Source organism: Somniosus microcephalus, chromosome 2, assembly GCF_052327205.1.
Source record: "Somniosus microcephalus isolate GS21.2 chromosome 2, FLI_Smic_1.0, whole genome shotgun sequence".
Taxonomy (NCBI): Eukaryota; Metazoa; Chordata; class Chondrichthyes; order Squaliformes; family Somniosidae; genus Somniosus; species Somniosus microcephalus.
In genome coordinates, this window is record NC_140988.1 from 149,106,949 (window position 1) to 149,132,347 (window position 25,399).

At 45.4% G+C, this 25,399-nt stretch overlaps 1 protein-coding gene across 1 annotated transcript in view; it reads left to right on the forward strand.

Moving 5' to 3' along the window:
• The first annotated feature begins 24,784 nt into the window (after nucleotides 1-24,784).
• Nucleotides 24,785-25,399, forward strand: part of tmem175 (transmembrane protein 175) — a 129,774-nt gene continuing 129,159 nt past the window's right edge. The window contains exon 1 of the mRNA XM_085963448.1: nucleotides 24,785-25,122. Coding sequence (XP_085819574.1) covers nucleotides 24,796-25,122 — 327 coding nt within the window. The 5' untranslated portion in view covers nucleotides 24,785-24,795. The remainder of the gene's footprint in view (nucleotides 25,123-25,399) is intronic.

A 25,399-nucleotide genomic window follows, 5' to 3' on the forward strand; every position in this document is an offset into this window, starting at 1 on the left:
TAGCAAGTATACAGTTCCTGAGCTCAAACTTATTGGATTGAATTCAAATTCCCATTATAATTTGGCACCTTTCTGAGCTACAAGTTTGTTATCAAAATATCCATATATCGTTAACTACACAAACTTCTAACTACAGAGTAGTGACTAATAGGTAGTCTATGGTAGACTAATACATTACTTCTATGACATGGGTGAGGATGATCTCACAATCCACCATGCTATTTCTCTCCATTTTTTCAGCCTTGTTCTTCTCAGGGCCACCCAACCAGCCTTCAATTAAGTATCAATGGACTGGTGTCTAATGGTACCATGTGTGGTTTCTCTTACAGAGTCGGCAGCACTCTTCATACTGCATTTCAGACACTTGGGGCCAGGATGCTGGCAGCTGGATCTTAGTTCAGGATCAGATAGCAGTCATTAGACCAGCCATTCATTAGACAAAAAGATCACCTCAGGCAACGGCGATGGTGGGAGTGGAATTATAAGAGGCTGCCATTTCTCAGCACAGCAGCAGATGCCATACATCCGGCCTTCCTATCAGAGCACTTATACAACTAGCACATAGGACGTGAGACTAGGATGTGCAAGCAGACACACAAGAGCTGCAACCAACAACAGTTCTCTCCTAGAACCAAGCTGCCATGAGAAGAGGGCCACATCACAGTCCCTTGAAGCCCTTTGTATCACAGGAGCAGCTAACCATAAAAATTACATCGAGCCAAAGAAGTCTGATGTGTTGTGAGGTACCAGAATGGGTACTGCATTGAAGGAACTGGGATATATGTTAAGATGGGGAAAATGGAGTAAAGGGAGCAGTTACAAAAGGAGAATGTTAAACAGATGGGAACATTTCATCGATAAATTGAGTTCCAATGCCCCTTACAGCCATCACTGAGGAGTTCTCGGAGTGACGGTCTTCATGATGTTCCACTCCATGCCATTTATTGCACCCCTGCATTTTGGGGAACCCAGCAACTTGATAAAAATATTTGGCTCTATTGCACTGCTGACTGAAGTTCATGCCAAGCTCTCCTAAAAATGGCATTAGTGACCTGATGAATGCATGCTCGGACTGCACCTTGGGTATGAGCCGGTGGTATAAAATCTGTTGTGCCATGGTAGCTTTTACTACTATAGGCAGAGCTGTCTGGGCAGATGATCTTGGCTACAGGTCTTCATGCAGGTGATCCAGTTGGTAGGAAGAATAGGGAGGTCACTTATCACTTGGAGGGTGCAAATCTAGGTGGGGTAGAGGAACAAAGGGATCTAGGTGTACAAATACACAAATCACTAAAAGTTGCGACACAGGTTAGCAAGGCCATAAGAAAACCAAACCAAGCACTAGGGTTTATTTCTAGAGATATAGAATTGAAAAGTAGGGAAGTGATGCTAAACCTGTATCGAACCTTGGTTAGACCACACTTAGAGTACTGTGTACAGTTCTGGTCGCCCATATTATAAAAAGGATATAGAAGCACTGGAGAGGGTGCAGAGAAGATTTACAAGGATGATATCAGAAATGCGAGGGTATACATATCAGGAAAGAATGAGTCTCTTTTCTCTTGAAAAAAGGCAGCTGAGGAGTGACCTAATAGAGGTCTTTAAAAGTATGGAAAATGTTGATAGAGTGGATAGAGAGAGAATGTTTCCACTTGTGGGGAAGAGCATAACTAGAGGCCATCAATATAAGATAGTCACCAAGAAATCCAATAGGAAATTCAGAAGAAACTTCTTTACCCAAAGAGTGGTGAGAATGTGGAACTCGCTACCACAGGGAGTGGTTGAAGCAAATAATATAGATGCATTTAAGGGGAGGGTAGACAAGCATGAGGGAAAAGGGAATAGAGGATTATGCTGATAGATTTAGATGAGGAAAGACGGGAGGAGGCTCGTGGAAAGCATAAATGCCGGCATGGACTGGTTGAGCCAAATGACCTGTTTTTGTGTAATCCTATGTAAGAAATGTTACTATTGTATGGCTTGTTGGACAAGCCAGGGTTGTAATTGTTTTGTACTGTTACGAGTGTTATTGTTAAATCCTATTAAACACAATACGGTTGAGCTCAAACAGGTGTCCGAGTCTGATCTGTTCCATATAATCCCTATCGTCCAGAACTTGTAGTAAGAGGTGTGTTTTCAGTGTGCCCGAGAAAACCACTTACAATACTACACTTTGACCTTAACTTTCAGGACCTGATTGAACACAACAGAAAAGGCACAGAACATATTGGCCTAGAAATTGGACCATGCCTGAATCAGGGCGTTCAGTGGATGTGTCCTCATGAGGCCAGTGACAGGACTACAGAAGTCAATGGCAAGGAAGATCAGGCGAGGTGTATAACTGGCAGCGGATCCGATATTGTCCGTGTTACACTATCGCCAAAAGTTAAAACTAGTCTTTAAAGAGAACCTTTCAGGCTGCTAACAGGCAAGAAATTTTAACAACTAGTAACCATTGCAGGAAATGCATTTTAAAAGGCACTTTTGGAAAGCATGAAGTCCCAGGTGGTGGAAAATGAGTCCCATTGAAGGGTGGGGGCGGAGGAGGATAACCTGCAGAATCAATCTTGGGGCAAACACAGAAAAGTTTCATAAATGATTTACTTAAACATAGAAAAGGGAGGGAGAAGGGGGAATTAACCAAGGGAAGAAGAAAATGGTGAGTAGGTGTTCCAAACTTAGTCATCCAGGAGGAAGATTTGGAATGTTGGCAGTGTCATGGAGTTGTGAGGCTATCTGAATAGTGCTGCTGTAGGGTTAGTTATGAAGATCTGCAACTTCTGCAGCTTATAAACTCCATATAGCGGTGCAGGTGTGACTGGGTGTCCCAGTTGGTGGTGCCCAAATAAGGGCATGTACAGCATACAAAGCAAATGTAATAGATTACAGATGTAAGTGTAAGATACTACAAATTGGGGTAAACTGGGCAACATGCATCTTCTATGAATGGTGTAGAAATAGCTGCTAATGAATTTCAAAGAGATCTCAGGAGATTAGTAGACTTGGCACTTAACATGTTAAGTCACTGGAGGAGCAATCAAAAAAGGAACAGAATGCTGACCAGTATTGCTGAATCAGTAAAGTATGAGTTAGAGGAAGTTATAATGAAACTGAATCGTGTGATTACACAGAGTTCAGTTTTAGTCACCAAGACACACAGGAAACATTCAAGCTCTAGAGAGCGAGAACATCCATAAGGCTGGGTCACAGTGTCAGAGGACTGCACTATGAAGAAAGATTAGAGATAATAATGTTCTATGAAGGAAACTGAGGGGAGTCCTTTTAGAAGTATATAAGATATTAAGCTCTATGGAAAAGTTCAATCTGTAACATTACTTCAAGGTAAATTAGAACAGTAGGACAAGGAGACTTGGTTCAAACTGGTGAAGGGCGAATTTAGAAATGATGTTCAAAAGAATTTCTTCATACAAACGCAATAAACACTCGGAAAGAATCGTGAAGGTAAAAACTTTGAGCAGAGGTGTTCAAAACTTTCCTCTTAATGGATCACTCAGTTGCTTATCTTAGAGCCTGTGGGCTGCAGATAAAAACCTGTGTACCTCTACCACAGTTACTTAACCTTTTCATGTTTTGGTACTTTTCTTCCCCTCCTCCAGGTCAAGGTGGTATTTATCTCCCCTCTGCCTAGTTTGAGCTGGCATTTTCCCCCTCCCCCAATTTCATGCTGGTGCTCTTGTTCCTTCCCTCCACCCCCGCTTGGCACTCCTGTCCCCTCATCAAGTTTCACAATGGTACTCTTCTCCCCAGACAAATTTCATACAGCTGCAGTTATAGAGTCAGAGTTATAACGGCACAGAAGGAGGCCATTCGGCCCATTGAGTCCATGCCAGCTCTCTGCAGAGCAATCCAGTCAGTCCCATTCCCCCGCTCTATCCCTGTAGCCCTGCAAGTTTATTTCCCTCAAGTGCCTATCCAGTCTCCCCTTGAAAACATTGGGTGTGTCCGCTTCCACCAGTTCTGTCTGCAGAGTGTTCCAGGTCCTCACCACTCACTGCATAAAAAAGTTATTCCTCACATCCCCCCTGTATCTCTTGCCCAAAACCTTAAATCTGTGTCCCCTGGTCCTTGTACCAGCAATTTGTGTGAACAGCCTTTCCCCGTCTAGCCTATCCAAACCCATCATAATCTTGTACACCTCTATCAAATCACCCCAAACCTCCTTTGTTCTAATGAAAACAAATCCAGCTTCTCCAACCTGTCCTTGTAGCAAAGATCCCCCATCCCTGGAACCATTCTGGGAAATCTCCTCTGCACCCTCTCAAGTGTCTTCACATCCTTCCTAAAATGTGGTGACCAGAACTGGACGCAATTTTCCAGTTGTGGCCTAACCAGCACTTTATAAAGGTTCAGCATAGCTTCTCTACTTTTGTACTCAATACCTCTATTTATGAAGTCCAAGATCCCATATGCTTTGCTAACCACTCTCTCAATATATCCCGGCACCTTCAGGGACCTATGCACATTAACTCCCAGGTCCTTCTGTCCCTGCACACTCTTTAAAACTGTGCCATTAAGTGTATATTGCCTTTCCCTGTTCCTTCTGCCAAAATGCATCATCTCACACTTCTCTGTATTAAATTCCATCTGCCACTTGTCTGCCCATTCTGCTAGCCTTTCTATGTCCTGTTGCAGTCAATTGGTATCATCATCACTGTTTGCCACACCCCCAAGTTTGGTGTCATCGGCAAATTTAGAAATTCTACTCTGTATTCCAATATCCAGGTCATTTATATATATCAAAAAAAGCAGTGACCCTAGCACTGACCCATGGGGAACACCACTGTCTACCATCCAAAGTCTGAAAAACAGCCATTTACCACAACTCGCTGTTTTCTGTCCTTAAGCCAATTCCTTATCCAAGCTGCCACTGACCCACCTATTACATGAGCCTGTTGGGATCGACAGAAATCAACAGGCTGAGACTTTCTTTAGGTAAAGGACAAAACGTGTCCTGCTTTTATCACATCTCCACATGGACTGAAAAACTTCAGCCCCGTGCAGGGTTACAAGCAGGGGCTGATGAGTCATCACGTAACCCGACACTCTTAAAGGGACCCTGCACCAATAACCCAACCCAGCATGTACATACCACAGCATTGCTATACAAAGTGAATTGTGTTAGGTACATATAACAGCATTGGGTACACATTGTGTTATTGTCCCTTTGTGGCCTCCGCCACAAGCCTCAATTTTATTAACCAGCCTTCTATGGTGGTTCTTTGTTAAATGCCTTCCTAAAATCCATGTAGACAACATCCATTGCATTCCCTTCATCGATCCTCCCTGTTACTTTGTCAAAAAATTCAATTAGATGTCAAACATGATCTGCCTTTTACAAATCCATGTTGGCTCTCCTTAATTAGCTTAAACCTCGCCAAGTGCCCGTTAACTTTTTCCTTGATTATTGTTTCTAAAATGATACTCACCACTGATGTTAAACTGACCGGCCTGTAGTTACTAGGATTGTCCTTATACCCTTTCTTGAACAATAGTGTCACATTTGCCACTTTCCAATCCTCAGGCACCTCCCCCGCATCAAGGGAAGATTGGAAAATTATGGCATGCCCTTCCACTATCTTCTCCCCCAATTCCCTTAGCAACCTGGGATGCAAGCCATCTGAACCAGGCAACTTATCCACTCTAAGCATACCCAACCTTTCTAGTACATCCTATCAATTTTCACCCCTTCCATTGCTTCTATCTTTTCCACATCTACCGATATTTTGTCAGCATCCACCTCCTTAGTAAACACCAATACAAACTACTCATTGAGTATTCTAGCCTTGCCCTGCGCCTCTAAGCATAAATCACCTTCTTTGTCCCCAATAGGCCTCACCCCGCTTCTTACTACCCGCTTACTGTTTAGATGCCGGTAGAAGATTTTTGGGTTCCCTTTTATGTTAACCGCCATTCTACACTCATATTCTCTCTTTGCCAAACTTATTTTCATCTTCACTTCCCCTCTCAACTTATTGTATTTGGTCTGGTTCTCCCTTGAAGAATTCACCTGACATTCATCATACACCCTCTTTTTTTGTTTCATCATCTTCTCTATCTCCCTCGTCATCCAAGGAGCCCTTGCTTTGGTTCCCTTACCCTTCCCTCTTGTTGAAATGTACCTAGCCTGTACTTGGAACATCTCCTCCTTAAAGATCACCCATTGTTCCGTTACAGTTTTTCCTGTCAGTCTTTGGTTCCATTTTACCCTGGCTAGATCCTTTTGCATCCCATTGAAGTTAGCCCTACTCCAGTTTAGAAGTTCCACTCTAGATTGTTCCTTGCTCCTCTCCATTGCTAATCTAAATCTTATGATACGATGATCATTCGTACCCAAGTGTTCTCCCACAGATACTTGGTCAATCTGGCCCACCTCATTTCCCAGCACCAGATCCAGCAATGCCTCCTTCCTAGTTGGGCCAAGAACATATTAGTCAAGGAAATTCTCCTGAACACATTTCAGAAATTCCTCTCCCTCCTTTTCCTTTACCCTAGCATTATCCCAATCGATATTTGGGTAATTAAAGTCCCTCAATATCACCACTCTATGGCTCTTGCATATCTCTGCAATTTCCCTGCAGATTTGCTCCTCTACCTCCCTCTCACTATTTGGAGGCCTATAGAATACCCCCAATAGCGTAATCATACCCTTTTTGCTCCTCAACTCTAACCAAATGGATTCTGTCCTTGTCCCCTCAAGAACAACCTCTCTTTCCAACACTTAAATGTCTTCCTTAATCAGAACTACCACTCCACCTCCCTTTTTTCCTTCCCCATCCCTTTTTTCCTTCCCCATCTTTTCTGAACACCTTGTACCCTTGAATATTAAGTGCCCAGTCCTCACCGTTTTTAAGCCACGTTTCCGTTATTGCCACATCATCATCAGATTGCCACACGGCTAATTGTGCTAGTAGCTCACCAACCTTATTCACCACACTTTGTGTGTTTACATACATGCATTCTAAACCCATTTTTGAATTTTTCGTGGTCTTAGTCTGCTTCTATCTAATATGGTACTACTTCCGCCTCTAGTACTATCCAACACAATCACTCTTTTATGCACCTTATTCCTCTTTTCTATTCCTATATGCTGGTGCCCATCCCCCTGCCAAGCTAGTTTAAACCCTCCCCAAAAGCACTAGCAAACCTCCCCCGCGAGAATATTGGTCCTGGCTCTGTTGAGGTGTAACCTGTCCGGCTTGTACAGGTCCCACCTTCCCCAGAAATGGTCCCAATGCCTCAGGAATCTAAAGCCCTCCCTCCTGCACCATCTCTCCAGCCATGCATTCATCTGTTCTATCCTCCTATTCCTGTACTCACTAGCATGTGGCACCGGGGGTAATCTGGAGATTACTACCTTTGAGGTCCTGCTTTTTAATCTCTTTCCTAACTCCCTATAGTCTGCCTGCAGGACCTCATCCCTCTTTCTGCCTATGTTGTTGGTACCGATATGGACAGCGACCGCTGGCTGTTCACCCTTCCCCCTCAGAGTGTCCTGCAGCCGCTCAGTGACATCCTTGACCCTGGCACCAGGGAGACAACATACTATGCTAGAGTCACATCTGCATCCACAGAAACACCTATCTGTTCCCCTAACCAATGAATCCCCTATCACTATTGCTCTTCCATTTCCCCCCCCACCCCCCACCCCGTGCAGCTGAGCCACCCGTGGTGCCGTGGCCTTGCTCTGGCTGCTCTCCCCAGAGGAGCCATCACCCCCACCAGTTTCCAGAACTGTGAACTGGTTAGCGAGCGAGATGCATCTGGGGATTCCTGCCCTGCCTACCTGGTCCTCCTTTTCTGTCTGGCGGTCACCCATTCCCTCTCTGCCTGCACATTGAGGATGTGGGGTGACCACTTCTAGAAACGTGCTTCCCAAGTATTTCTCAGCCTCGCGGATGCACTGTAGTGACTCCAGCTGCTGCTCAAGCTCCCAAACCCAGAGCTCGAGTTGCTGCAGTTGGCGACACTTCCTGTACACGTGGTCGTCCAGGCCGCAAAAAGCGTCCAGGATATCCCACATGGCACAGGATGTGCAAATCACGGGACTGAGCTGCCCTGCTATGCCTCTATTTACCAAACTATGGAGGTAATTTAGCAGAAATAAACTTAAAACACTCAACAGCTACCCACCAATCAGCACCTCCCTCTATTGGATAGGCTATGATCTAGTTAGCAGAAATATACTCAAATAGAACAAAAAAAAATTACCACACTCACCTCTCAGCTCCCTTGTGCCAGTGAATTCTGACGTCACTTGTTTGTTGTGTCGCTTGCCAACTGTCTCCCTTGCAGGTAGTCCGCTCGCTCAGACTCCCAGGTCTCTGCTCCGCGCTGCCTTTATCCCCGGTCTCCGACTCCGTTCCTCCCGCAGGTAGTCCTCTCGCTCAGACTCCCAGGCCTCTGCTCTGCGCTGCCTTTATCCCCGGCCTCCGACTCCGTTCCTCCCGCAAGGCCACTCACTCAGACTGTACTGCTGCCTAGTGACATCACACCTTATTTTTTTGGAAATTGTGGAAGGTCCTGCCGCCGCCGCCGGTGTCTCCAGTTCTCCCTCCTCTACTTTTATACTGTCATTCTCAATACTCTCATGCCGCTCCACCACCTCCTCCTCTCTGTGATACTGCCAGTTCCTACCTCTTGTTGCTATTTCAAGAATGTCACTGTATACTATGGGTGGAAATTCCTGATGCTATGAGAATTTCTGCTCACGTTGTGCAGTGCCATTCAATCACTTGTTACAGCAGGATGAGGTGGGAATTGGCAGTGGCACTGAATAGAAAGGAACAAGGAGCCATGTTGAGGAATCAGGTGATGGTGCTACATGAACATGGGCGAAATAGCCCAAGTTCAGCGACCATATCTGGACTGCGAGAAATAGTCTGGACACCCTAGCCTTAACGTTATTTCAGAGCCAGTGGATACCTTGATGGGGAAACTGCAGGTTTTTCCTCTTTGGATGAATGTACTAAGATGGGACATTCTCCATCTATATGTTATGATCTTGTAAATTTCAAAGTATACCTAGAATGCCTGAATTAAATCTTTACACACTGTTTCTCTTGGCTAAGGAATTGTCGTTTCGACAGTGTAGTCAACTCAAAGTTTGTCCATCATATAGAGAAATTTAAACACAAAGTTAACTATTGTTCATAATCATCTTTATTGTCATTGTTAGTGCACAAGTGCAGTACAACGAAATGTAGGCTTGCAGCTCCCGAGAGTGTACATTTAGATTAAGACATTTAAACATTCAACATTCATTTGGCTTGTAATACATTAACATAAACATAATAAAGTGCATTGGCAGATGTGCAGGCTTTAGAGTTTATTTGTGGAGTTCAGTAGGATGACAGCCCTGGGAAAGGAACGGTTCCTAAATCTGGTCGTACGGGTGCGAATGCATCTGTAGCGTCTCCCAGATGGCAGGAGGGCAAACAGACTGTGGCTGGGGTGGGTAGGGTCTTTGATGATGGTCCGTGACCTCCGTAAACAGCGTTTCTGGTATATGTGCTCTATGGTCGGTAGCCATGAGAACTAACTGAAAATACAAAATTTAGAAGGAAATGATTAAATGTACCTATATAAAAGCATTTTCTGTGTTTGAATCAAATCTAACAATATTTCCATTGAAGGACTGTGCATCTCTGAAGCCTGAGACCTGACTGCATAAGGCTTCCCTGAACTATCATTGTCAGCCAACTCAAAAAAGGTAACAAGCTACAAACCCCATTTTGCTCTGTGCATCCAACTCCCAGAATTATTTCATGATGGACAGTAAGATTGGCCATTCACAGAGCATACCAGTAAGTCCCAGCCTCTCCTCCACTTCTTTGCATCGATAGAACATTGCTGAGGTCTGAGGTGAAAATCCAGCTGCACAGGTAAGGAATCCAGAAAACAGCAGTAAAAACTATCAAAAATCCTGTTTGACAAACCTATTGGAGTTCTTTGAGAATGTAACTAGTGGAGTAGACAAAAGGGGAACCGGTAGATGTGGTGTATCTGGATTTTCAGAAGGCCTTCGATAAGGTCCCACACAAGAGGCTGGTGAACAAAATTAGGGCACATGGAATTGGCAGTAATATACTAGCATGGATTTAGAATTGGTTAACAGACAGAAAACAAAGAGTAGGGATAAATGGGTCTTTTTCAGGATGGCGGGCTGTGACTAGTGGGGTACCGCAAGGATCGGTGCTTGGGCCCCAACTATTCACAATCTATATCAATGATTTGGATGAGTGAACTAAATGTAACATTTCCAAATTTGCTGATGATACAAAGCTAGGTGGCAGTGTCAGTTGCGAAGAGGATGTGAAGAGGCTTCAAGGGGATCTCGACAGGCTCAGTGAGTGGGCGAGAACATGACAGATGGAATATAATGTGGATAAATGTAAAGTTATCCACTTTGGTAGAAGAAACAGAAAGGCAGAGTATTTCCTAAATGGTGAAAGATTGGGGAATGCAGATGCTCAAAGGGACCTGGGTGTCCTTGTACATGAGTCACTGAAAGTGAATGTGCAGGTGCAGCAAGCCATTAGGAAGGCAAATGGTATGCTGGCCTTCATTACAAGAGGATTTGAGTACAGGAGTAAAGAAGTCTTACTCCAATTATATAGGGCCTTGGTGAGACCACACCTGGAGTACTGTGTACAATTTTGGTCTCCTTACCTAAGGAAGGATATCCTTGTCATAGAGGGAATGCAACGAAGGTTCACGAGATTGATCCCTGGGATGGTGGGACTGTCGTATGAGAAGAGATTGAGTAAACTAGATCTATATTCTCTTGAATTCAGAAGAATGAGAAGGGATCTCATTGAAGCATACAAAGTTATTACAGGGCTTGATAGGATGGATGCTAGGAGAATGTTTCCCTTGGCTGGGGAGTCTAGAACCAGGGGCCATGGCCTCAAGATAAAGGGTAGGCCATTCAAGACGGGGATGAGAAGAAATTTCTTCACAGAGAGCGGTGAATCTTTGGAATTCTCTACCCCAGAGGGCTGTGGAGGCTCAGTCATTGGGTATATTCAAAACAGAACTCGATAGATTTCTGACTAGTAAGGGCATCAAGGGATATGGCGATAGGGCCGGTGAATGGAGTGGAGGCAGAAGATCAGCCATGATCTCATTGAATGGCGGAGCTGGCCTACTCCTGCTCCTATTTCTTATATGTTCTTATACAGTGCTAAATTACCACGGTCTAATAAAAGAACCCTCCCGTGAAAAGAACTAACAGGACCCCAGCACTAAACCCCGCTAAGGTTTGGCTGGGACTTACAATCACCCCCTCACACAGCTAAGTGATCTTGTGGATGTGTAGGTGCAGGCAATATGCTCACCCAGATTGCCCATTGTCTTGCTTGCAGCTTCTTTCTGTACGTCTCGCTCCTGGTTCCGTACTGCCGATGCAGTATCAAAGTTCCAGTTTGAGTCGAGGTCCGTTGATGAGGGATGAAGAGCAGCGCTCAGCTTCTGGTGGTGTTCCGTCGAGCCGAACCTCACTTGGGAGACTCGCTGTAGACTGATGCCGAGAAGAAAAAAGTGCGAGAACAGCCCTCGAACGGCTCCTGATATACCCAAAACCCATCGCCTTTCCCTCCTGCCAATACTGATTGATGTATTAACTCAGGTAATCTGTCTGGAACCCCCTGTGGTCTGGAGTGACTCATGACCTTTGAAATCTTTGTGAAAAATTATATTCCGTTTTCCTGCTCCCAGGCCTGGCACCTGGAGAGACAATGGCCCCGATTTTCCTGGAGCTGTCAGACGGGGTTTCAGGCGGGTGGGGGCTGAAAAAAACCCCACAGAAATGGGGGGTCGCGACGACCCCCCTGCCTGATTCCCCGCCCCGCCCGACTTTCGCCCTGGTGTTTCAGCGCGACCCGAATCAGCCCCGCCCGCAGCTGGCGGGACTGGTCGGCGGGAGCCTAATGAGCAATAATTGGCATCTGTAATCCTATTTTAAGGGGCCCTTGCAATTTTCAGCCTTTCCCCACGTAAACCACGCCTGGTGGGAACACCGCTGATGAAACCTGGTGTGAACAATGCCGGCTTGCTTACTTTCAGATGCAGGTCAATCAGGAATGAAGAGATTTAATCAGCCAGCATTTGTAGGCTGCAGGACCTTGTTGCTCCAGGCTTGGGGCAACTTGAAGGCTTAGGCACAGCTGTGGAAGGTTGGAGCCTCACACACTTCTCCAGTGTGAGCTCCTGCGAAGCCCCTCTCAGCACCCTAACTCAGCGCTTCCTCAACGGAGGCATCTGCCAGAAGCATGGGAGGCTTTTTGTTCCTTCCCTTCTTGGCATTAGAGGATCTCCAACAGCAGAGGAGGCTGCAGCAGATCCAGCAACAACAGCAGCACCAGCAGGAGCGACAGGCTGCAGCTCAGCCACCTGAGGCAGCACAGGCCAGAAGGGGCCAGCGCATGGAAGGCCGTGGGCACAGGAGATACCCCCCAAACAGGGTCTACAGACACGGTGAGCTACCTCAACAGGACTGAGCAGCAGTGCCAAAGGCAGCTCCGACTTTCGAGAGAGGTAGTGACTGACATCTGCGCAATGCTACAGCAAGACCTGGAGCCCAGAGCACCAGGTCGACACTCCGTACCAGTGGCCATCAAAGTCACCACTGCACTCAACTTTTATGCCTCAGGCTCCTTCCAGGGATCAGCAGCAGATATCAGCGGCATCTCCCAGGCGGCCGCACACACTTGCATCAAACAGGTCACCAATGGCCTCTTTGCACTTGCACACAATCACATCCATTTCACCCGGGATCGCGCAAGTATGAGGGCGCGAGCGCATGGATTAGCTCAGCTGGCAGACTTTCCAAGGGTGCAGGGCGTCATTGACTGTACACATGTGGCCCTTAGGGCACCCCATCGCAATCCAGGAGTTTGTCAACTGCAAGGGCTTCCACTCCCTTAACGTTCAGCTGGTGTGTGGCCACAAGGTGGTGATTTTGCATGTTTGTACCAAGTACCCTGGCAGCTGCCATGACTCCCTCATATTGCGCCAGTCTACTGTGCCTCCGCTATTCAGTCCGCCAAACAAACTTCAGGGATGGCTACTTGGAGACAAGGGATATCCCCTGCGGTCTTGGCTAATGACGCCGGTGAGGAGACCAGCCAACGAAGCGGAGGAGCGCTACAACTCCAGCCACATTTCCACCAGATGCATCATCGAGCAAGCCATCGGATTGCTAAAGATGCGCTTCAGATGCCTCGATAGATCAGGTGGAGCCCGACAGTACTCAGCAGCCAGGGTCTCCAAAATCGTTGTGGTATGCTGTGTGCTTCACAACATGGCACAGCGTCGTGGCTTGCCGATTCCGCAGGACCAAGAGGCTCCTCACAGAGCCACCTCAGAGGAGGATGATGCTGAGGAGGACGGAAACGAGCATCCTGCAGAGGCCCGTCAACCAGCAGCACCAGTGCGCAAGAACATTGCTGGGCGGAATGCAAGTAACGCACTCATCCTGGCCAGATTTGCATAGCCTGGTACATCAAACACTGTAACCTCACTGCTTCTTAATTGACCATGGACAGTGGCCCATGCCTGCGCATTTCTACCTATTTGACCAGCATGCTGACATCTGCAAGTAATCCCAAGGCCTCAATGTGATATCCCCATTCGCCAAATGACAGACGCCACAACTCCAGCAGATGTCACCAGATTTTTAATGTACAGGAAACTGATGGCATTAAAACTATATACACACACAAGGCTTTTCACCCAAGTGACTACCCTTGTGATTAGTGGTGCTTTATTTTTCTCTTACGCGTGCTCCTACGTAGGTGTACCCCTGTGGCTTCAGCATATGTGGAGGCCCCTTACTCACTTTCCTGCTGCTCCTGTCTCGACACCTTTGGCGGGCGTCCTCTGAGGTGGCGAGCCTGTGAGGGCTCGCCAGCAGTCTGCTACTCCTGCGGCTGTGCAGGGGTTGAGACTCCTCTCTCACTTGGGTGTGCACTCCGGCGGGGCTCTGACGTGGCATGGCAGTGTGAGCGTGTGGAGAGGAGCCCCCACTTCCTTAAGGTGTGCCAACAACCTCCCTCTCATGGGTCAGCTCCCCCTCAGCACCTGCAAGTGGCTGGAGAGCACCTTGCTGCACATCAGGAGGGCCATGGGGACCCGTATCTGCACTGGAAGTCCTGCTCAGAGGGACTTCCATGAAGGTCTGGTTTCGGTGCGCAATAGATGCCCATCGCTCCTCAAGAGATATCATTCTATTCTGAGCACTCACCATGTTTTCGATACCCCGGTCGCTGCCCTCCCCTCCCCGGCCGCTGCCCTCCCCTCCCCGGCCGCTGCCCTCCGTGGTTTCTCAGCTGTGTGATCAGGTTGTTCAACAGTATCAGTCTTTTGACCTGCTGTGTGATCAGGTTGTTCAACAGTATCAGTCTTTTGACCTGCTGTGGCTGGTCCCATGAGAAGATCCCGATGATTTCTTCACAGAACAGCACCCTCATCTGTCTGAATGGTGTATGATCTTGGTTGAACTTCACTCAGGACAGTTCCCTTCTGAGTCCATATGTTTGTTTTGTCTTTGAACCTTACTTGGTCACCAGTGTGGAGTTCAGGTAGGTTTTGTGTTCCTCTGTCATAGTAGTACTTTTGCTTTTCTTTCTGTTGTTCTTTGAACTTCCTCACTTTCTCCCCCTCTTTTGTTTTCAGGAGGTTCTCCGGGATGGGTAGGTTTGACCTTAGCAGACGTCCCATAAGGAGTTGGGCTGGTGACATACCACACTCAAGCGGTGTTGTGCGGTATACAAGCATGCTCTGGTAGAAGTCAGTTCCACTGTCTTTTGCCTTGTACATCAGTCTTTTCACTGTCTGGACCGATTTTTCCACTCGTCCATTGGACTGTGGATAGTGAGGACTTGACGTTGTGTGGACAAAGTCCCACTCTTTGGCAAAATGTCGGAAATTTGCATTGTTAAACTGGGGTCCGTTGTCTGTGAAGACCTCGCTTGCCACGCCATGTCTGGAGAATATGGCTTTCATACTTCTTATCACAGCTTCTGCAGTGGTGGTGTACAGTCTACAAACCTCTGGATACAGGGAGTAATAGTCTGTGACGACAAGATAGTCCTTCCCTTGACATACGAATAGGTCAGCGCCTACCTTCTGGTAAGGTCTGTCTGGTGCTGGGTGTGGCTTTAGTGGTTCTACCGGATTGCTTGCTCGATATTTCAGGCATATTGTGCAGTTTGACACCTCATTTGTCACATCTTGGTTGATTCGTGGCCAGTACATCACCTCTCGTGCACTTTTCTTACACTTTTCGATTCCCAGATGTCCTCCATGGATCTTTTTTAGCATCTCTCTTCTCAGATTCTTTGGGATAACTATTTTACTTCCTTTGTAGATGATGTCTTCGACCACTGATAGTTCCGCCCTGCAGTTCCAGTACTCTGCTATATCAGGTGAGCAGTTTTGCTTCATGTTGGGCCATCCATCCAAGATGCTTTTTCTCAGTCGTCTCATTGTTTCATCTTTGTTTGTCTCAGTCTTTATGAGCTCCATTTTTGCATCTGCTATGGGCAGTGCACTTGTGATCATGTCCACGTAGGCGTTTACTTTTTCGTCCATTGTGGTGTTTGCGGGCTCACTTGGGTCAACAGCTCTGGACAACGTGTCTGCTGTATACATCAGCTTACCCGGTGTGTACGCAACATTCAGTTCATCATAGACTGTCTCTCTTTCACTTTCCACAACGAGGACTCTCTTTACCAGGTTCAGTCTCTCACAGGCTTTTAAACCTAGTATGGCTTGCACATCCTTTGGCACCACGATTAATGCTAGCGTGTGCTCTCTGTCCTTGTGTGTTACTTTGACAATGCATTTTCCTTTCACTGGTATATCAGTACCTGAGTATCTGGTCACTTTCACTTGTATTCCATGTAACTTTGGTCTGGGTCTAATTCTCTTAAAATTGGTCTCTGATATCACATTAACTTGTGCTCCAGTATCCAATTTAAATGGAATGTGTATGTCGTTCACTTTTAGTGTCAACATCCAGTCTCTTTCTTCTCTTTTGTTTTCAGACACAACATCTACATAGAATTCCTCTGTCGCTTGCATCTACTGCATGGACCTTGCTTTGTTGCACTTGGTTCTTGCAGCAACGGGCATAATGGTTGTTCTTGTTGCAACTATAGCAAGTTTTACCATATGCTGGACACTTTCTTGGTGGATGCTGTGTACCGCATCGACTACATGACTTCCGATTGTCCCTTTCATTTCCGTTTGCTGGCCACGCCTCATTTTTCACATTGGCGCTCTCTTTGGTAAACGGTTTGTATCCGTTCTTTCTCACTGCATCCACGTTGCAGCTACTGTCACTGAACAGCTCCTTTGCCTGCAACTTCACAGTCTCTGTAACCCTACACAGTGCTATGGCTTTTCCCAGGTCTAGATCTTGCTCTCTTAGCAGTCTTTCCCTTAGATCATTATCTGGAATACCACACACCAGTCTGTCTTTTATCAGCGAGTCTGTGAGTCCCCCAAATTCACACGATTTGCTCCGGTTTCTCAGTTCAGTCACATACTGATCAATAGTCTCGCCGGTTTTCTGTGCACATGTGAAAAATTTGTGCCTCTCAAAGGTCACGTTGCGTTTAGGTATGCAGTAGGCCTCAAACTGTTCCATTATTTTATCTAGCTTCATTTTGTCTCCATCAACGGCAAATATGAAATTATTATATACCTCCAGCGCTGCATCACCCACTACATGTAAAAACACGGACGATTTCTGTTTATTACTTTTATCATCAGCTCCGATTGCTGATAAATACAACCCTACACGTTGTTTGAATCTCCTCCAATTTTCAGCCACATTACCGGTCAATTGGAGCGTCGCCGGTGGGTGTAAACCTTCCATTTTTTCACTTCGTTAGCTATTCTCTAATGGTAAGCAACAATGTTCTCTTCTGGCTTGCTAATATGTGGAGAGCTGATTTCGCTTACTTGCCACAACTGCTTTCACTGTCCCATCAAGTTGCTAACTTCAGATTTTTTCTCTTTCAGCCACTTCTGACATCATGTTTTGATTTCTTTTTGGGTTCAATAAAGACTCATTTCTGAAAGAGAAGGTTGTTTAATCTAAAGTCTTGTTCAAGACTTTCTACAGCTTTTTACAGAACACACTATGGTGTGATGCAGCTAGCATGAAACTGAAAGTAAAACTCCCCTGGACTGCTTGTCTCTCACATGACCTCTGCTGGTCAGGCACAAGTAATCAAAAACACAGACAAATATGCTGTAAGGCATAAGTAATCAAACACAGACAAATATCATCACTATTTGCTGATATCATTACAAGCAGAATTCTAATTACATTGAATAATCTTTTCAGATGATTAAAATGATACAAACATTTAATTAAAATTTTCAAATAACCTATTCTGTGGTGCATTAAATTTGAGACTCGGACCTGATTTTGTAAATAATTTAGTCAACTTTACTAAGTACATAACATTAAGATGTTTTCATGTTGAATAGTTACATTGTTATATTAGTTAAATGCCAATATTCTACAGATAAATTGCCCTGGCTTAGATTCTATAATGATGAATAGAAAATATATTGTATGGTTTATGTCACATTTAATGTTCACTATTAAATCTTCCATGGCATTGCCAGATATAATTGAAGAATTGGCTGGACACCGAATAAAAAGGGAGAAACCCAGGGGAATAGAGTGGGCTGAGAATTAACAAAAAGAAAAAGAGCTCCAATTGGGAGATAACGAGTCAAACAGGGATTTAAAAAATGAAGGACCAGAATAGGGTGATTTAAAAAATGTGGGCTGTGAATTTAAAAAGCACAATTGGGGATTAAAGTGCAGATGGAAAAGTTTTTAAAAATGAGTCAGAATGGGGATTTAAAATCAGTAGAAGATAAAGAGATGTAACAGGGGGTGAAAAAATTCTGATGGGGGGGCTGGAAGGGAGTAAAGTTAGGGTACAAGGCCAAAGAGCAAAATAAAAACAAATTGAGAGGGGCGTGGGATAGGTCTGAGGTAGGATGTCTAAAATAAAAGTGGAACTTGTAAATTTGAAAGTGGGGCTGGGCTGTTGTGTCGGAATGAATCTTCAAGTAGCACAGGCACGAATAATGCAACGAGGGGAACAGTGCCCAAGAAATAATAGAAGGGGAAAGTTAAACTACAATCTTGGGAGAGACATCAACAGAGAAAGGAACCAGCCCAGGGACAGGTAAACATAATAGCAGAAAAGCTTACAGAGCAGCTTGGCATCTATGCACAATGGACTGCATGAATCCTAGTCAGTCAGTGGTTTGGGGATAGCTGACCACAGCTGTCATCGCCACTGTAGCACTTGGGTAGTACTGTAGTACACGCCAGGGGGCAGGGGACTAAGTCCTGAGCAAATGTGGGCAGCATCCTACAAAGACGTTAGATGACAGGGTGAGAGACCTGAGGTTTTGGGAGCAGGGTGGGGCGGCTAGCAAGGTCGTGAGCAGAAGTGAGTGGCATCCTGAGGCTCACAAAGACGTCTGATCACTGGGATGGCAGGCCCGAAGCTTGAGGAAGTCATGGGCCAGGATCGCCAATGGGGGCCTGAGGCTCGATGCCAGAGATGGGTGTCATAATATTTGAACAAAGCCCGGGGGTGGGGAAAGAAACCATAATCAGGGCCTGAGGCTGGAGGTGGCCAAGAATTGGAGGCACGAGGTACAAATCTAAATACATAAAATTAAATTTTTAAAAATTCAAAGGACAGATGAAATATAAAAAAACTTACCTGCAAGAAAACAAAATGGCGGCAGACTTGGGTGACTTAACCCACATCACCATCAGTGGCAAGGAGAACTGCACTTGAAGCAGTTTATCAATAATATTTTTGGCACTACAGGTAAGTAATCAGGTAACACTGGAAATGCTATTAGAACACTACCTACAGACATCACAAGGAAATGGTACAGAGTAACTACCTTGTGGCAATTTTAACAGGAGGATCTCTACAGAAATATTTCCATAGGATTTTCTGTGGAATGCAGGGCCCACAAACTGATTTTAATATATTAAAAAAAATAAAGCTGGCTCATGATGCATGCCCCAAATTTAGTCCTTTACAAATTTTTATCTAAATCATAAAATAATTATGGATAAGAAAGGTTGACATTCATCCAGATTGATGCTGAAGTCTCCCCATTGCAACATCCAATTGGTTCTTAAATGAGTCCAGGGATTTTGCCTTCACTACTTTATTTGTAAGTCCATTCCGTATTGATCACTTTTTGCGTGAAGAAAAACTTCCCGATGACACTCCTAAATTTCCTTGTTATTAGTTTAAACCTGTGACTACTTGTACTAAGAAGAAATGTGCATTTATATTGCACCTTTTACATTTGCGGGGCATCCCAAAGCACTTCACAGCCAATGAATTACTTTTGGAGTGTAGTCACTGTTGTCGTGTAGGCAAATGCAGCCGCCAATTTGCGCAGTTAGGTCCCACAAACCTTGAGAATTTGATTTTGATGGATTTGGTTGAAGGATAAATATAGGCCAGGACATCAAGAGAACGCTCCTGTTCTTATTGAAATAGTGCCATGGGATCTTTTTCATCTATATGAGAGGGCCTCAGTTCAACATTTCACCTCAGATAGTGCAGCACTCCTCTGTGCTGTACTGAAGTGTCAGCCTGAATTAGGTATTCAAGTCTCTGGTGTGGGGCTTAAATCCACAAACTTCTGACTCAGGCAAAAGTCCACTGAGCCAAGGCTGACACTTAATCTTGCAATTTTAAGTAATTTTCTGGATTTAGATTTTCCATACCATTTACAATCTAGTATATCTGTATAAGATCTTTTCTCAGACATCTCTTTTCAAGGCTGAAGAGCCCAAGTTTCCCAGTCTTTCCACATAACCTCTAAGACTGTGGATCAGCATATGGCTTTTCTGTGCATCACTTCCAGGGCTTAAATGTCTTCCTAGTGTCTCAAGAAATGGAAATGGAAATAGTACTCGAGGTGCAGTCTGACCAGAGCACTGTACATATTGATCATGAATTCCTCTGAATTATATTTTGTTGTTTTGCTACTTAGTTTAATAACCTATTGGCTTTGTTGATTGCCGTTCTTTACTATGTGTTGTTGAATAATTATTTTGCGCCAGTATTTACAGTAGAGGAAGCATGCCAGATATCCCAAGGAAACTAATATTGAATCAGGGATGGGGATTCACCCAAATTAACACAAGCAAAACTAACAGTAATGAAGAAATTAATGGCACTAAAGAGTGATAAATCCCCAGGACCGGATGATTTTCATCCCAGGATTTTAAAGGAAGTAGATGAGAACTTTGCAGATGCCCTAACTATAACCTTCCAAAGTTCTCTCGATTCGGGAACCGTTCCTTTAGATTGGAACATTGCGCATATCACTCTGCTATTTAAGAAAGGTGAGAGAGAGGGAAACCAAGGAATTATAGACCAGTTAGCCTAACATAAGTTGTCAGGAAATTACTAGTCTATAATAAAAGATAGAGTGACTGAACACCTTGAAAATTTTCAGCTGATCAGAGAGCCAGCAGGGATGTGTAAAGGGTAGGTCATGCCTGACAAACCTGATTGAGTTTTTTGAAGAGGTGACTAAAGTAGTGGACAGAGGAATGTCTATGGATGTCATTCATATGGACTTACAAAAGGCAATTGATAAAGTCCCTCATAAGAGACTGTTAGCTAAAGTTGAAGCTCATGGAATTGAAGGCAGATTATTGACCTGGTTAGATAATTGGCTGAGCGGCAGGGGACAGAGAATAGGGATAATGGGTAGGTACTCCAATTGACAGGATGTGACTAGTGGTGTTGCGGCCTCAACTATTCACCGTATTTATTAACGACAGATGGTGGGATAGAAAGCCACATATCCAAGTTTGCCAATGGCACAAAGATAGGCAGCATTGTAAGCAGTGTAGATGGAAGCATAAAATTACAAAGAGCTTTTAATAGATTAAGTGAATGGTCAAAATTGTGGCAAATCGATTTCAATGTAGGCAAATGTGAGGTCATCCACTTTGGTCCTAAAAAGGATAGAACAGAGTACTTTCTAAACGGTGAAAAGCTAGAAACAGTGGAGGTCCAAAGAGACTTGGGGTCCATGTGCATATATCATTAAAATGTCATGGACAGGTACAAAAAATAATCAAAAAGGCTAGTGGAATGCTGGCCTTTATATCTAGATGACTAGAATACAAGGGGGTAGAAGTTATGCTACAGCTATACCAAGCCCTGGTCAGATCACACCTGGAGTACGGCGAGCAATTTTGGGCACCATATCTTAGGAAGGATACATTGGCCTTGGAGGGAGTGCAGCGTAAATTTACCAGAATAATACCTGTTAAATACGAGGAGAGACTACACAAACTAGGATTGTATTCCCTAGAATTTAGAAGGTTAAGAGGTGATTTGATCAAAGTTTTCAAGATATTATGGGGAACAGATAGGGTAGATAGAGAGAAACTGTTTCCACTGGTTGGGGAGTCCAGGACGAGGGAGCATAGTCTAAAAATTAGAGCCAGGCCTTTCAGGAGAGAAGTTAGCAAACACTTCTACACGCATAGGGTGGTAGAAGTTTGGAACACTCTTCCGCAAATGGCAATTGATGCTAGGTCAATTGTTCATTTTAAGTCTGAGATTGATAGATTTCTGTTAACCAAAGGTATTAAGGGATATGGGGCAAAGACAGGAAATGGAGTTAGGTCACAGATCAACCATGATCTCATTGACTGGTGGAACAGGCTCGAGGGCTAAATGGCCTACTCATGGACCCATGATCAGCATTGGTTGGATATGTTGAGCATCAAGTGTACTAAGACTCCTAGTTCTATTTCAACTTAGTTCTTAACAAATTTCAACACTATTCATAGAGTACATGTTCCCTATTTTTTCCTTCCTACATGCTGTATTATACACGGCTGCATTAAATTTAATCTGCTAGTCTGTTTTCTCCAACTAATTCTGTAGTTTTCTGAGCAGCCACTTTAGTTCCACTGACCCTTCTAATTTGATATCAGTTGCAGATTTGACCAATTTGCATTGTGTTTCTGAGTCCAAGTCATTGATCTAAATTAGAAGTATTAGTGGCCCCAGTGCTAGTAGGTGAGCACTTTGGTGATAGTGACCATAATATGGTAAGATTTAAGGTGGTCATGGAAAAGGACAGGGATGGGCCGGAAATAAAGGTTCTAAATTGGGGGAAGGCCGATTTTAATAGGATAAGGCAGGATCTGGCCAAAATGGACTGGGATCAGCTACTTGTAGGAAAATCCGCATCGGAGCAATGGGAGGCTTTCAGAAGGGAGATTGAGATCATACAAGGGCAACATGTTCCCATAAATGTCAAGAGTGGTTCCAAAAACCACAGGGAACCGTGGATGTCAGGGGATATACGGGAATGGATTAGGAAAAAAAGGAGGGCTTTTGGTAGATACAAAAGGCTAAAGACGGAGGAAGCCCTAGAGGAGTACAAAAAGTGCAGGGGGATACTTAAAAAAGAAATTAGGAGATCAAGGAGGGGCCATGAAATAACACTGGCGAGCAAAATAAAGGAAAATCCGAAGATGTTTTATAAGTATATTAAGGGTAAAAGGATAACTAGGGAAAAAATAGGGCCCATTAGGGACAAAAGTGGCAATCTGTGTGTGGAGCCGGAAGATGTAGGAGGGGTTCTAAATGAATTTTTTGCATCTGTTTTCACTATGGAGAAGGACGATGTAGACATAGAAATAGGGCGGGGGGACTGTGATATGCTCGAACATATTAACATCGAGAGGGAGGAGGTATTGGCGGTTTTAGCTGGCCTAAAAATGGATAAATCCCCAGGCCCGGATGAAATGTACCCCAGGCTGCTGTGTGAGGCAAAGGAGGAGATTGCGGGGGCTCTAACACATATATTCAGGACCTCTCTGGCCACAGGGGATGTGCCAGAGGACTGGAGAACCGCTAATGTAGTACCATTATTCAAGAAGGGTAGTAGGGAAAAACCGGGGAACTACAGGCCAGTGAGCCTAACATCAGTGGTAGGAAAATTACTGGAAAAAATCCTGAGGGACAAAATTTGTCTCCACTTGGAGAGGCAAGGATTAATCAGGGATAGTCAACATGGCTTTGTCAAGGGAAGATCATGTCTGACTAATTTGATTGAATTTTTTGAGGGGGTGACTAGGTGTGTGGATGAGGGTAACGCAGTGGATGTGGTATACATGGATTTCAGTAAGGCCTTCGATAAAGTCCCGCACAGGAGACTGGTCAAGAAGGTAAGAGCCCATGGAATCCAGGGTGCCTTGGCACATTGGATACAAAACTGGCTTAGTGGCAGAAGGCAGAGGGTGATGGTCGAAGGTTGTTTTTGTGACTGGAAACCTGTGGCCAGTGGGGTACCACAGGGATCGGTGCTGGGTCCCTTGCTGTTTGTGGTCTACATTAATGACTTGGATATGAATGTAAAGGGTATCATCAGTAAATTCGCGGATGATACTAAAATTGGTAGGGTGGTAAATAGCGAGGAGGGTAGCCTCAGTCTGCAGAACGATATAGATGGGTTGGTCAGATGGGCGGAACAGTGGCAAATGGAATTTAACCCGGAAAAGTGCGAGGTGATGCACTTTGGGGGGTCTAACAAGGCAAGGGAATACACAATGAAGGGAAAGACCCTAGGCAAGACGGAGGGTCAGAGGGATCTGGGTGTGCAGGTACACAGATCCCTGAAGGCGGCGGAACAGGTGGATAAGGTGGTAAAAAAGGCATATGGGATACTTGCCTTCATTAGCCGAGGCATAGAATATAAGAGCAAGGAGGTTATGATGGAGCTGTATAAAACACTGGTTAGGCCACAGCTGGAATACTGTGTGCAGTTCTGGTCGCCACACTACAGGAAAGATGTGATCGCGTTAGAGAGGGTGCAGAGGAGGTTCACCAGGATGTTACCAGGGCTGGAGCGCTTCAGCTATGAAGAGAGACTGGGCAGATTGGGTTTGTTTTCCTTGGAGCAGAGGAGGCTGAGGGGGGACATGATTGAGGTGTACAAAATTGTGAGGGGCATAGATAGGATGGATGCTGAGGAGCTTTTCCCCTTAGTAGAGGGGTCAATAACTAGGGGGCATAGATTCAAGGTAAAGGGCGGGAGGTTTAGAGGGGATTTGAGAAAGAACTTTTTCACCCAGAGGGTGGTTGGAGTCTGGAACTCACTGCCTGAAAGGGTTGTGGAGGCAGAAACCCTCACAACATTTAAGAAGCATTTGGATGAGCATTTGAAATGCCATAGCATACAAGGCTACGGGCCAAATGCTGGAATATGGGATTAGATTAGACAGGGCTTGATGGCCGGCATGGACACGATGGGCCGAAGGGCCTCTATCCGTGCTGTATTACTCTATGACTCTATGACTCAACTGACTGCAACTCCTCCAACAAATTCTTTTCGACCCTTTGGCCAATTTCTTATCCAGACCCACGATTTACCCGAGTCCCCAGAGCTTTGAGGTTAGTTTGGAGGAACTTGAAACAAAATTAACAAACTTATTTTTACTCCAATTATTAGGGGTCAACAAAAAACAGGCAAAAGAAAGGTTTATAGGAAATAAATCCTGAGTCAACCAAAGCCTTAATTAATGCACCCACCAACCTCCACCCAAAGCCCGAGGGAAGGTCGCGAGCGTCTCCTGGCGGACAGGTGAGCCAACGGGCACGCGCGGCGCGGACCCGCCGCCCGAGCCCACCCCTCCCGCGAGCGCGCGCCGGACAGCCGCTCATGCCCGCGAAGGAGGAGTGTCGGACACGAGCGCGCGGTGTTGCCCGGAATTTGGAAGAAGCGCGGGGGCGGCGGCTGTCAGGTGACGGCTCGCCTTTTGCCGCTGACATGATGTCGGTGTCGCAGCAGGGCGATGGGGAGGCCATTGAGGAAGAGACCAGTCCCTTGGGCCCGTCTGCAGCAGGAGCCGAGTCTCTGTGCTTTAGTGCCAGCCCGAGTGCGGCCAGGGGGGTTGCAGAGGGCCATCCCGGCGACGGCAGCGAGCAGTCATCGCACAGGCTGCTGGCGTACAGCGATGCCCTGATCTCTATCATAGCCACTGTCATGGTAAGCGAGGCAGTAACCGTCACCAGCGCGGGTGTTGCGGTTGGGTTAAATTCTGATTTAAATTAATGCCCAGGCAGAAAGGGGGAGGGGGCGAAACAGCACTTCCCTCACAAACGAACTTCCGCATAACCAACCATTCAAGAATTAGCAAGAAATATCTCGAATACATGGTTAAGCCGCGGCAAGCGGTATTTTTTTAGCAGTGGCAAATGCAACCTTTGTAATAAAATATGAAGAAAATATTTTGTTGGGTCTCCTATAAATTTTGGCCGGTGTG